The sequence below is a fragment of the Indicator indicator genome, chromosome 17 (genome assembly GCF_027791375.1).
Source record: "Indicator indicator isolate 239-I01 chromosome 17, UM_Iind_1.1, whole genome shotgun sequence".
In the NCBI taxonomy this organism is placed as follows: domain Eukaryota; kingdom Metazoa; phylum Chordata; class Aves; order Piciformes; family Indicatoridae; genus Indicator; species Indicator indicator.
In genome coordinates this window covers 11,663,718-11,677,527 of record NC_072026.1, presented here as the reverse complement: position 1 = coordinate 11,677,527, position 13,810 = coordinate 11,663,718, and the positions used below count along the sequence as shown (strand labels likewise).

The following is a 13,810-nucleotide window of genomic DNA, read 5'->3' as shown; positions in this document are numbered from 1 at the left end:
TCACATAAAGTTCTATAGCATTTTCTCATGAAATATTGCTTGGTGGTGTGAAGGACAGAGAGATGTATCAGTCAGTGTTGGGGAATGCACCTTTACTGCCTGTTCCATGCAGGAACCTTACCTCTGCTGACAGCTAAAGACTTCAAAACCAATGTTTTGAAGACACTTTTAAGTCCGTTTGATTTCCAGCTAGGTCTTGAAGGAGCAGGTGCCACTGAATACTGGCATAGCCCATCTGTGTTACCTCTATAGAAAAACTACCCTAGTTTGATGCTTTCTTGGCATAACTGTGGTGAGCTAAGCAATGCTATTGGGAAAGCCAAGGTTAGATGCAATTATAACATCCAGATTGCCAAAGAAATTAGGAAAATAATATAAGTTCTACCATCAAAATAGCATCTCTTGTAATACCGATGCGTAAAACTTGGTATCTACATTTAACCTCAATAGTTCACTCTCTCAGGTAACCTTCCCTTGTGTGGAGAGCTTTCCATTAGGTTTTACAGGGGGAAAAAAATCCTAAAACTTTAAATTTTTGAACATTTCTGTGGCATAAAAAATTATATTAATAAAGTTAGTTGCTGAAAATGAAAGCCAGAACAGAGTTGTCTCCAGGACACAGCAGGAAGGTAATTTTAAAAGCTCAGAAACATTGCTGAAACCATCATGCAAGCTTATTAAATGCAATGTATATTTAAATTGAAAAAACTTCCTTTATTAGGCCTAGATAGGTGATTTTTTTTTTTTGCTGCCTCCAGTACTTAAGCTTATTGGGTGAAAGTCTGGATAGATTAATTCCTAATCTTTATGGAAAACCACTTATTAAAAAATGGATAGCAAAATTATTATTATGTTACTTAAGGGTTAGACTGGCTGTAGAACAACCCAGTGTGAAGAAAAGTAAAATTCAAGTGTTTTCATTGAGATTTGACCACTTTTGTTTACATATAGTTTTGGATTCTTAGCATGATTTGCTAAGAGTTATTTCTGAAACAGTTCGAATTAACATTAAAATCTTCCCTTATCATCACAAATTATAAAATATTTAGCTTTAATTTCCCTTTTCATATCACATAAGTAAAAACTTATTATAAAACACATTTGAAAGAACTCATTGTTGACTTAGATAATTAAAATCGAGAGTGTGGAGTGAATTTTTAATGCTTTTTAGATTAGCTCAGGAATGATCAACATACTTGTCTCCTTTTCAAGAATATGTACAAATAATGCTTCACAGCTCACATTTGCCTTCTTCCAAGAAAATTAATGAGCCTTCAGAATTTAGGACGTGTCAGTAAAAATTCTAGGCTGAGTTGAACATTTTTTAAGTCTCTTACTCATTAATTGGTTTAAGTCTAAGGACTCTGAATTTTAGAGTTGATAGAGTCTGTGTTTCATGAAAGTCTATAAGAAACTGCAGAGGTCAGCTGAGGCCAGCACTCAGCTGTTTGCCAGCACGTTCCTTGCAGTAACTCTGCACAGCTGAGCTTGTTTTTAAATAAGGAAATTAACTTTGCAGCCTGACACTTAGAGAACCTTGTTTTGAGTGCAAAGCATACAGGTACAAATCCTGAATGAGGGCCATGAATTACTGTGAGTTAGGGGGACTGTTGGTTTTGCAGGAGCCATGAAAATTCACACTTAGTGAGGATGTGGTCTGTTAGCCACAGACCAGCCTTCAACCCACCATGCTCCACAAGATCTATCTTGAGCTCAGGCAGGTGAGCTGGGCAGGCATGTATCCCATTATACAGTGATTAAGAGGAGTGGGAAAGAAGAGATGGCTTTTATGTAAGCCCACAAGGCTAAACACCAACACAGCTGAGGGGCTTTAACAAATTGTGTGTGTCACACTGGACGTTGAGAGAATGATTGACAGCTAATGTAACAGCATAACTAGAAGCTAGTGATGTAATATCCCCCAGTCAACTAATCCCAGCTGTACCTGTTGTCATCTGCCTCCTTCTTACCTTACATAATTCATCTCTGCCTTGCTCTTGTCCTTTGCAGTCAGACAATGTCACAGCTTGTGGCTCCTCAGTAGGACAGTCCCCATCTAGGCTGTGATATGCCTCTCCTCCTTTGCCATGTCTGCATTGCTTCTTTGATCCCTTGGTGGGCTGATTTAGCTCAGCAAGCTGTCAGGTACTAACCCAGGAAAATTAAGTGAATAATGACTGCCAGTTTGGCAGCTCACAACTTCAGATGCTGAGTTCCAAGCAGGGACCACATTTCCAGGAGATGGATGGAAAGGTGAGGGAGCAGAATAGCTCTTTCAGTTGGAGGAGACATCAGCTGCTGCACCTATCCACTGCTCAGAGATCTTGTCCTGCTGTGCTGGCCCTGGACCTTCTGTATTTTGGGGTGCTTCTGAGTCCTGTAGGACCAATGCTGTGGAAGGAGGAAGATTCTCTATCATGTCTAACTTTTTACCATATCAGCTTTGACTGAAGCTACTTACCTATTGCAAGTTACTGTATTGTTTCTGTTGCACTTGGGCACTGTCCACTCACTGGAGTATCTCATTTTGTCTGGTCTGCTGTGGAAACCCAGTCTCTTGATACAAACACAAATGATATCCTGCCTTCCTGCTCTGCTTATACTTCTGTACTTGTTTACAGGAGGAGCTAGGAAACTGTTTTGCATTTGAAAACAGGACAACCTGAATTGATAATGCCTTTTTTTTTTCCTTTTTTTTTTTTTTCAGTCTTAGTTGTTTGAATTAGCTGTGAATTAAAGCTGCAGGTTCTACCACAGCATTAGTAGGATGACTTTAGGCTTGATTTCCCTGGCTTTGCATGAGGAGTCTGGGCAGAATCTTGGATTTGCATGCAGAAGAATTCATTATCACAGTGAACAACATTTCTGAGGCCTCATATTAAATCTCTAAAACAAACTTAAGTCTCAAGATTGGCCTCGGTGACCGTAAAGGATGAGTGGACTGAGCAGCAGGAGAGCTAGGGTAACCACTCCAAACTTAGAAACCAGGTTTCATTACATCTGGTGCTTACAGAACTGGTTTTGATTTGCATCAAAGAAGAATTAGTCTGAATATCTGGGGGAGGACATGCATCACTAGAAGGAAAGGCAAGAGCTAGGTGAGATCATTCTGACATTCCTCTGCTGGGACAAGTTTGACACATACTTTTCTTGTAAGAATTTTTACTAAGTAACTGGTGTCTGGTTACTGTGCCATGACTTACTGGCAGAAACAAGGTCTGAAAACTGCATAACTGGGCACAAGAGAACTAACCTAATATTTCCAATCACACAGAGCTAGTTTGAAGTCTAGAGCTTATGCCACTGTGTTGTCTTTCCTAGATGGTGTGGTTGGGATAAAGGAAGCTGCTGTAATCCAACAGGTGAAAAAGAAAGGAAAATGTTGTTTGTCTGTATATAATCTTATGTGGGAAAATAGAATTTTAAAAAGGAGCCTTGTGAGTGAAGATTGACTGTCCTGGGATATTTGTTAATGAAATAGGAAATCTTGTATCTCCACATCATTAATCTGATTGAACTTAGTGTCTTCCACAGTGTTTAACATTTCATTCCTTGTGTTAAATGTGGGGAAAACAATGGAAAACTTTCAAACATTTTAAGATCCATTTAATTAGGAAGGTTGTAAAACAGAAATATCTGCAAGATCTCTGCCCCTGTAGTAGGGATGTGCCTGCATTGCCTCTGGTTCCATATTGCTATTTCTTTGGTTTGTTTACAAGATGAGTTTATCATGATCAGACTCCTGAGTAGACAGGTGTGAGTCAGGCATGCACACTGTGTGTGGGAATGTGGTCAAGGTTTTCAATAGTTGGTTCACTGCTTTATTTATAGATGGAGAAGTGGTGAGATCTTCTGACACAAACAGAAGCTCCATATATCACTTTATTTCCCCTCTTTAGCCATTCCAACCTTCATTGCCAGTCCCACAGCTGCAAAAAAACTGTGCAGTAGACACTCGGTCCAGAAGGATCATAAACCTTATCTACTCCACTTAACCCAGCATAGAGTATACTACAGAATATTTCTTAAAATCCTCTTAAGAATCTTTGCCACTTATAGTAAAATACCAAAAGCAATAATTATAATGAACTAGAGGGAGATCAGGAGAGATCAAAGGCATCCCTCTAGCATCTTAAGTCCTTGAAGTAGCAGGCAATTTGTTAGATTTAATTCTCAGGAGTTAGCTCATGCCCCAAGCTATAAAGGTAGGTTAAAATAATACCAGTGGTTCTCTGCCAGTCTGACCTATGGGTGATTCTTTTGTGAGCCCAGATGGGATGGACCAGTTTACTTCTGATCATAGGTGCAAGTATTTGGGCGACTTCAGTACCAATGAAATAAAAGGGCAAATCGCTGCTGCAGTCCTCTGAGCATTTTCCCGGGTTTCCAAGGAACAAACAAGTAACAAAACAAAAAAAGCCAAGCTGAATTATGCAGCAAGGGGGCGAAGTCCTTCTGTGTACCTGCAGATAGGCAGTTCAAGGCATGGAGCATGAGATTAATCCATGATCAGCAAGCAGCAATAAAATCTTTCTAAAGGATAATGTCTCAGGCTGGACACAGGTTTTCCTTGGAATATAGCAGAGCAGTCTTTTTCCTTATCTTAAATACTCTTTCACAGAGTATCATCAGATAAATATGTTTATCTTGTAATCCAGTATAACATAAATCCTTCTCTGGAACAGTAAAATTAATGATTTTTTTATGTAGCTGATTTTTACATCCTTAGAACAGTATGTCACAGCTGCTTTTACTGGACCTTATCTTGGACTATTTGCCATGCCTTCTGCTTCAGAAAGTGATTTTGACTTTGACCATACTCTTTTAGTTTTGTCACTCAACCCATTCTTTTGATTGCACTCTGTAATATCACCCTGGCTATTAACAAAAGTAGGCTAGAGTCTAAGTTGAGACAGAGCCCAGCTCATCAGCCATGGCACCGTTTCTGTGCTGCTTGCTTCTTTGTGTTTACAATGAGTGGAATTGAAGTTCAAGTTAAACTTTAAAAACTTTGCTTGGTATATACAGTGACAGCATTTGTCACTACAAATGCTTTTAAGAATGTTTATATACAATAGTTCCAAGATATAAATGATTATTGTTTAAAATCTGTCAAGGGAAAAATCTTGCCACAACTAAATATGTAACCCTGACATTTGAAATCAGAGCAGGCATATTTGGCTTACACTTGTAGTGCTATCAGCTGCTTTCTGAGAGGAAGAAGGAGGAAACGTTTCTGTGGCAGGTTAATTGCAGAGTAACGAGCAAATTCTCTCTCTTGACACTAATTATTCTAAATAAATTCAAACTACATAGAACCTTTTGATAATGAAGCCATTCTTTTCACAGAACAACTTTAGTCTAAGTGGAAGTAGAACTGCAATTGGCATATTGTGATGTATTACAACAATTCAGGACTTTCATTCCACTTCATGATAAGTGGTTTTCTGCAATGCCCAGGTAGAGAAATTGTTCTGAGTGTAACAAAAGAAGTGCTCCCTTCTTCCCAAAACAGCTTTTCTGGTCTCTTAGCAGTTGACTTCTGAAAATGAGGAAGGAAAAAAGTTTTAATCTTTAAAATCCATTTTAGAACTAGGCAGATGTGTGTCTGTAAGTCATATAATATTGTATACTGCCATCAGGGTGGGCAGCTTGTCCTTTTTTCTCATCATTACCTTTCTGGTGGCTTTTCTTACTGTAAATGAAGGCCATCTTGTCATCACTACCAAAGCCTGGACATCTCAGCCTTTTGCCTGTGGGTATTTAATGTGCTAATTTATCCTTTAATTCATCTCGCTTGCCATATTTGCGTTTATAAGAGATTTCTGAACTGAGGTGGTGGGACCTGGGCAAAGCCATGGCATGTTGTTGTCAAAGGCCTCACCTGCAATCAGTCAGAAATTGGGGAAGTTTTGTGTCGGTGTGTGTCTGTTTAGATATCCTGGCCGTTGCAAAACCATCATCTTTGCAGTCCCCTCCCCAAACAGATAAATGATCTTGCAAGTAATTGCTAAAGCAGGAGGCAGCCCCATTGTGTAAGGTGATGAAATGTCGTGTTTGATCCAATTGATGAGCAATACTGGTGTAGAAGTGATTAAATTTAGTGTTGGTACAGAGTCTGTTTGCAGGAGGAAATTGCCATTTCACATGATGTGTTTTTGTAATCCTCTGCAGAGCTCTGCACGCTGGACTGTGGCAGCCACGGCGTCTGTTCAAGAGGGATATGCCAGTGTGAAGAGGGTTGGGTGGGACCAACCTGTGAAGAACGTACCTGCCATTCTCACTGTGCTGAACATGGCCAGTGCAAGGATGGGAAGTGTGAGTGCAGCCCTGGATGGGAAGGGGACCACTGCACCATTGGTAAGGGACTTTTGTACCTAGAGAAATAAAATAGCATAAAATCTTAACCAGTTACACAAAGATCTGCTGTAGCCATCGAACTGGTTCAAGTCACTTTGGACAGAGACTCAGAACCAGGCCAGGTACAAAAAGATGCCTCTGCACTGATGATCACAAACAGAATCACACAGAATGTTAGGGGCAGAAGGGACCTTGAAAGATCAAGTAATCCAATGCCCCTGCCAGAGCAGGATCACCTATACCAGATCCCACAGGAACACATCCAGGCAAGTCTTGAATATCTCCAGAGAGGGAGACTTCACAACCCCCTGGGCAGCCTGTTCCTGATGCACTGTACTTGTCCCACAGAATAGCAACTCAGTGCAGCTGTTCAGAGGAAATAATACTGATAAATATTTTGTTTTCTGAAAAACCACACACAGGAAAGAAACATGTTATCAGTCCTAACACATCCTTGTGTTGTGTTAATATGAAAACTTCAAGTCAGGAGGGAAAAAAACTATTTAAGAAATAGAAGATGTGATGGGATGAAGCTATTATTCAGCTTAAGTAATTCTTGCATTTAAGTCTCTTATCTTCATCTCTGGGGATTTACGTTTTACTTATTACTAGAGGTGGTTTTTCTATAGCTGCTTCTAACACTATACCTAATAAGTTAAAGCTTTCAAATCTTTATAGAAGTCATTACTGTATAAACATAATAGTTATATTGTTAATGAACTACAACAGATTTTTGCAAAATCTAATAGTGTTTCTCCTTAAAATGTCCCAAAGTACAATTATTCATAAACATTAGGATGTCAGGTAGCAATAGGACTAGGGGGAATGGAGCAAAACTAGAAGTGGGCAGATTCAGACTGGATGTTAGAAAGAAGTTTTTTCACCATGAGGGTGGTGAGACACTGGAACAGATTGCCCAGGGATGTGATAGAAGCCTCATCCCTGGAGGTTTTTAAGGCCAGGCTGGATGTGGCTCTGGGCAACCTGATGTAGTGGGAGGTGTCCCTGCCAATGGCAGGGGGGGTTGGAACTAGATGATCCTTGAGGTCTCTTCCAACCCTAATAATTCTATGATTCTATGATTTTAATTGTTTATAATAGCAGGGTATCTAATTTCCAGAGGTAAACAATTTAAGTTCTCGTGCTTGCTTCTTGACAAAAAAATAGAATGAGTTATCTTTATCTTGATCCTTTTTAAGATAATTCATTCACTGTCTCTAGAATTTACTAAATCAGGTTTGCTAAATCAAGAATTAGGTTTGTGAAGGAGAAACAACCTCATTTTATTAAGATTTGTGTAGGTCAAATCCAAAAAAGGACCAATATAGTTAAAAAGATAATTAGAGCTGCCGTTCCCATTGTAGGCACAGCCAAGCATGGCCCAAGCTGTCCTCTACATGCTTGTCACCAAGTGGAGATCACACACACAATGTGTTGTGATCACAGGAACAGATCTGGCTGCAGTAGGAGGGAGACACTGTACATCTAAGCACGAAGTGACAAGCCATAAGCAAACGATGTCTGTATTTTCGTTTGGGTACAGAAGTTCAATCCATCTCAGTTTTGTTCTTTCCTTTTTTAAGCTCACTACTTACATGCTGTTCGAGGTAAGTTTTTCATATCAGCATTGCAAAAGAATAATGGAAAAACACAAAAGTTTTGGGAATGGAGTGTTTTGTGTTACCTGTTTTGTCTAAGGTTCTGTACTGCAGAAATAGATTTGTTCATGGAGATACAGATATATTTACATATACACACAGAGAGAAACACAGAGATTTACAGAAGAAAATGCAGTTTTTAAAAACTAATGTGCTCAACTCCCTTGCAAGGTTGTAGCAACGTAAGCATGATTTTTGTGCCCATCTGATGTGCTGTGTTAGGCAAATAGGTCTTTTGCTCTCTTTTACCATTCCAAAGTACTGAGAGACCTGAAAATTTGCTCCAAAACTTTGTGTTGATCCTATCTTCCATGAGAACAAATTTTCTTTTTTTTTTTCTTTTGCATCATTTGTGCTTGAAATAAGTCTCTTTTGATAGAGAAATAGACTTTTTTAAAAGCTACTTATGCTAGATGTGATATAGCTCTCTTGAAATCATTGGGTACCAGAGATAAATTTTATGTTGGTTTGTGTCTGGTGCTGCTCGTTTGGCTGCCTTGCCACAGGTTTTGCTTATTCATGTCAGCACAAGTACCTTCCTTGGGCTTGATGGCAGTCCCTCAGCCCTAGTCATTCCATGCAGAGCAGGGAGGCACACTGCCCCTTCCACAAACACTGCTAGCTGAAATATCAAACTCACCAATATTCCAGAAAGACCTAAGTGGTTAGTTTCTATTTACTATTTTATTTCTTCAGAATTAGATAATAATAAAATCATGTAGGCATTCATTTGATTACATTTATAATCTTAGAGGATAACCACACACAGCAGCAAAATATAATCATATGTGAGAAATAAATTACTTCAGCAAAACAGCACATTGAAGTGGAAAAACACTCCCATTACCCAGAAGAGCTCTCATATCCTGCCCCAACTACCCAAAAGAGGCAAATAATTGGCTTTTAGAGTGTAGCTGGTTGTTGCTAACCTCATGCTAATTTAGAGCAGCATCTTTCAGAATTCCAGTGTGTTGAAATGATGCCACCCATCTCCAGCTCTTCTGAGCAAGAGGGCCAGATTCCCCAATCCCTTTTTTGTAGATGTGATTGATAGACTGTGTTGAGGCTAAGGAGAACACAGATGATGTGTCTAGTGTAAAGCTGCCAGGAAATGTGCTGCGTGCTGGGCTGTAGGTCACAACCTGGCAGACCAGTCATACAGATTCTCTTACTCTCTGGTCAGCTTCTTCAAGGTCCTTTGGGAATGTTGTGGTGCTGCCAAACATATGCGGACTGAGGACTCTGCTTTCTTCTGAAAAAAAAAATTAAATTCTCTAATGACACACAAGTGTTAATGTTTCCCATCAAGTACAGAAGGCTGTCAGCTCCTCTATGCTGGCAAAAAGAAAGGAGCCCTTTTAGAAGGGATGCTTCTTACGCTGTTAAAGTTGTTGCTGAGCATTATCCATTGTCCTTTGGCTCCACGTCTGGTATGGTGAGGATTTGACAAATGTCTGAGCTGGCACTGAACTATGCAATCAGATGGACATGAGTATATACATCCAAGAGACAATTCCTCTTCCTCTTATAGGCAAGAGGTCTAGCTGAGATTGTCCAAATGACTATTGATTTAGAGCTTACAAGCATATAATCCAGAGGATGCTACAGTCATTCCAATTTTGATCTAGAATCAGAGCCACTAAAGGGCAAGTGTTTGTCATACTGGAATCGGCTGTGATGTGAAGGAAGTGAAACTGTACGTTAGAAGGAAAATGCTCCCTCATTTGCCTGCTGTAGAAAGAGCTGCATTGCAACACAAATCAAATTGGCTTTTTCTCAGTCAGCTGAGTATTTATGGACAGAACAAAAAGGTCATCTCCACTCCCTGCAATGTGTCGTAAGAGTATGTCCACAAATGCCAGTCTGTCATTTCAACAATATTTTCCATATGTATCATTGATATAAATGTTGATTCTGTAGATACTCTTCTTTGTGATCTACAACTCATTTTTCACTAAGTAGAGAAAGAGATAGACATGGCAGACTCCTCTACATTTGCTCACTTTTTCTCCTGCACACAAATTGTTACACACTTAAAAATATGCATTCCTTGCTGAGAAATGACTTCTGGGTGGGTGGAGGAAGGGAACAGGATGGGAATTTTTCTGTATTTGGTCGAAAATATAAACAGCTTACAAAGGAGCTGTGGATCGTTTGAAGGCAGCAACTATATGAAAGTATGTTAGAGAATGTAACTGTAAAAGAACAAAAGGAAGCTCCTCAATAAGGCTTCTTTTTTACATTTTCTTTTCTAGATGGCTGCCCAGGTCTCTGTTATGGAAATGGGAGGTGCACTCTTGATCAAAATGGATGGCACTGTGTTTGTCAAGTGGGCTGGAGTGGCTCGGGATGCAACGTTGTCATGGAAATGGTGTGTGGAGATAACCTGGACAATGATGGAGGTATGAAACATAGTTCATATCTCTTTTTTTATTTGTCACATCCCTGATTGTCATTTGAATTTATACTTTTGGTGTATGTTTTCCTTTTTTATCACAGAATGTAAATGTTTCTCTGTTTGCTCAAGGCAGTTGTTCCACTAACTTCATCTGAATCAGTGCAGTGAGAAAACAGACTTTTGTGTTTGATGTTATTCAAGGCAGAAATTACAGATGTGCTGTACCCGTCATCCCAGTACTTGATTTATTTTCTTTCAATTTAAAAAAAAATCAGACAAGCAAAAATAAGAAAAAAAAAGTGTAATGAGTAATTTCTTCTATGTCCTTTGCACTCTGTCTCAAAAGTCTGGCATCCATTTCAGCCAGTGGGTACCAAAATGAAAAAACCCTCCGTTCCTGTTAAAATGCATCCACTCTTAGGTTATTATTAGGTGAATACATTAGAAGCATAAAGCATACATTTAGAGATGCTTTTTTAACATTAATCTCTTTCTTAATGTTTGCACTGTGACACAGCCCAGTCCTTGGAGTTATCTGAACCTGTAAGTGAGTGATTGTTCAGTAAGCTGGTGCAGAAAGTGTGCAGAAGTGATTTTTGGAAGTACCATGAACAGAACCCCGTACTGAAATCATCATTAGATCTTTTCCACCACTTGAACCAGAGGATTTGGCACTAATTGCTCCCTACCTCAGACCTCTGTAATCTTGGCTCACTCTAAGGCTGCCTAAGTTTTAGGTTTGCTGGGAAAAACAGATCTTTCATTAGTCTCTGCCTCATTTCCAGCAGTTCATTCTAATACATGAGCTAGTGCATTTTGTTCAGAAAAAAACATTCAAACTCTTATTTCAAAATTACCAGTGCGAGAGAAACTACAGCGTTCCCCACTCATCATCCTTAGAGATAATTATTTTTCCTATCTATTTTAGGCATATTCATTTACTAGTCAGTCAGGTAGGACTATTGCTTTCTTTCTTTCCTTTCCTTCCTACCATCCTTTACAGTGTGCTTGCCCTCATACTTGGAGCTGTGCAGCTTTCTCGTTCAGACTATGAATGCTTCTGCCCCAATGCTTCTGCAGTTTTGTTGTTTTTTTGACTTAGATTGTAAACTGAGATGTATTGAAATATATATTGTGTCATACTTACAGACCATCTCAGTGTCTTGTGTGAGATCTCATACCCCACTCAAGTCTCAAACCTTAGTATAATGATTGCCTTACTTTCTTCTAAGTCATTAATAAGTTAAGCTTGATTTTGGGCCAAGAACTGAGGTCACCGTGGGACCTCGTTAGAAACATTCTGACTCAATGACGATTCCTCATTTGCAGATATATTTTGAGACCTTCTCATTTTGTATCCTGTGGGCTCTAAGACCATGCTGTCCTTTGGCAAAAGTTTTCTTATTTCTGAAACCCATTCAAAATCACCTTATTTCTCTCTTATCCTTCCTTTTCCACTTTATTTCCAAGACATCTCACAACCATCTCTCTGCTCTCCTCACTGGTGTGTATCCCTTTCACACAAGGTCCCACAGCTGGTATTGCAGCCCCCCACATGCTCTCCCATCTGTCCGGTGCTCTCCCCTGCCGTCCGAAGCTCTGACTCACTGCCTGTGCTCTTAAATCTGTCCATAAAAACCCTGCTTAGCCTGTAATGTATGTAAAGCATTTCTGATACACTCCATGAACTGGTTCTGTATAAACTGCCCTCTATTGTGGTTTTGGGTGCTTTATGTTCTGCAATAACAGTGAGTTATTGAAAGAGTTGGCAGTTTTAACTCTAAATCTCCTTGTATTTTTCAGTTTAAGGCAGACACTTAACATCATTTCACTGCAGGTTTTAAAAGGAATTTTCTTTTTCCATTTTAATGGCATCATAACATGGACTACGACAGCTCTGTTGACATTACAATTAGAGATAAGTGCAGAGAGAAATATTTAATTAATCTGACTACTACAGATGGACTAAATGTAATTAAGTTTCCTTCTCAATCAATTTTATATAAGGAAAGAAAATTATATATATGTATTAAAACTACTTCTCTTTATATATATATATGAAGTTCTTAGGACCTGATTTGGCATAGGCATAAATTAGAAAAATTCCTCTGAAGTCATTGGAGTTATACCAGTGTTGCATTAATACAAAATGGAAGCTGATTCCTGGTGTTTGGGGGTTTGTTGACATACTGTATGGATCATCTTGCTCAGAGTCATGAGCAAGGTCCAGTAATATCTAGTGCATGCAGACATCTTACAGAGGATGGTAAAAGCAAGCCATCCTTGGATTGCCTTGAAGCCTTATCTATGCAGAGGTGACCCACAGGGAGTTGTGCAGATAACTCAGTCCTGAGTTGTTCATAAGCCATAGACCAAACAGGAGAGTGCTGCATCGTTCAGAGAACTGAGACCTGAGCTGAGCATTGAAATCTCTCTACAAATAAGATGTGCTGAGTCTCAATTCAAACCACTACTCAGTTGCTCAAGAAAGTAAGATACAGAGAAGCTTGAGGGGGTTTAAGTGTCAGTTTCATCTGGCTGCCCTGTGTATTCAGACAATCATAAGATCAGCAGAAGAGAAATAAAAAAGGACACTGAAGCACACCCCACCCATGGATGGAATAAAGAAAGATAAGGGGAAACTTCATTACACTGCCCAAGATAAACATTCCAGAAAGTATAATCCACTCAGGCATAGCCCTGCCCTTGGTCACGTAAATCAGGGGATAAAAGCCCTAAGATTCATCTTAGGAATTGGGAGTCACCACTCCAATACTACATCTTGGCTGTATGGAGACCCTTCCCCCTTGATCACAACACCAACCAAGGTCACTTTTCTAGGATTGAAAGTCCTTACCTAATTTATACTAATTTAGTGTTGTTGTATGTTCCAAATCAAGCTGCACAGGGAAGTGGTAGAATCACCATCCCTGGAGGTGTTAAAGAAATGTGTAGATGTAGCAGTTGGGCACATGGTTTAGTGGTCATGGTAGTGTTGGGTTGATGGTTGGACTTGATGATCTCGGAGGTCTTTTTCAACCTTAATGATTCTATGATTCTCGCTAACAAAGGTCTTAGTCATTGCAGATGTATTTAAATCAAGCATTTATATCTCAGTCCTTAAGAGATGTTTTGTGCTTCAGGTTCATTAGGAAAAAGTCACAACCAAAGAACAAAGCTGTAGTAAAGCTGAATAATTATTATTTCAAACCAACTCTAATTTCAAGAGTTAAAGTGATAATTTTGTGTACTTGCCATTGGATTCGTTATACAGTACTTTTAGGGACTGGAAAACTGAGATTTTACTATCTAAAACTGCATTGAAATACATGGTAGGAAAAAAAAACCAGGTGTTAGAAAAGGAAGTTCTTAGTTCCAGCTGTAGGGATTGAAT

At 39.3% G+C, this 13,810-nt stretch overlaps 1 protein-coding gene across 2 annotated transcripts in view; it reads left to right on the top strand.

Annotated features, from left to right (window-relative positions):
* TENM1 (teneurin transmembrane protein 1) overlaps positions 1-13,810 on the top strand; it is a 241,021-nt gene that overhangs the window by 133,668 nt on the left and 93,543 nt on the right. The window contains exons 11-13 of one of the 2 annotated variants that reach the window (XM_054388649.1): positions 6,175-6,360; positions 7,944-7,967; positions 10,274-10,420. In XM_054388649.1, the coding sequence (XP_054244624.1) occupies positions 6,175-6,360; positions 7,944-7,967; positions 10,274-10,420 (357 nt within the window). The remainder of the gene's footprint in view (positions 1-6,174; positions 6,361-7,943; positions 7,968-10,273; positions 10,421-13,810) is intronic. The other variant, XM_054388650.1, reaches the window with a different exon arrangement.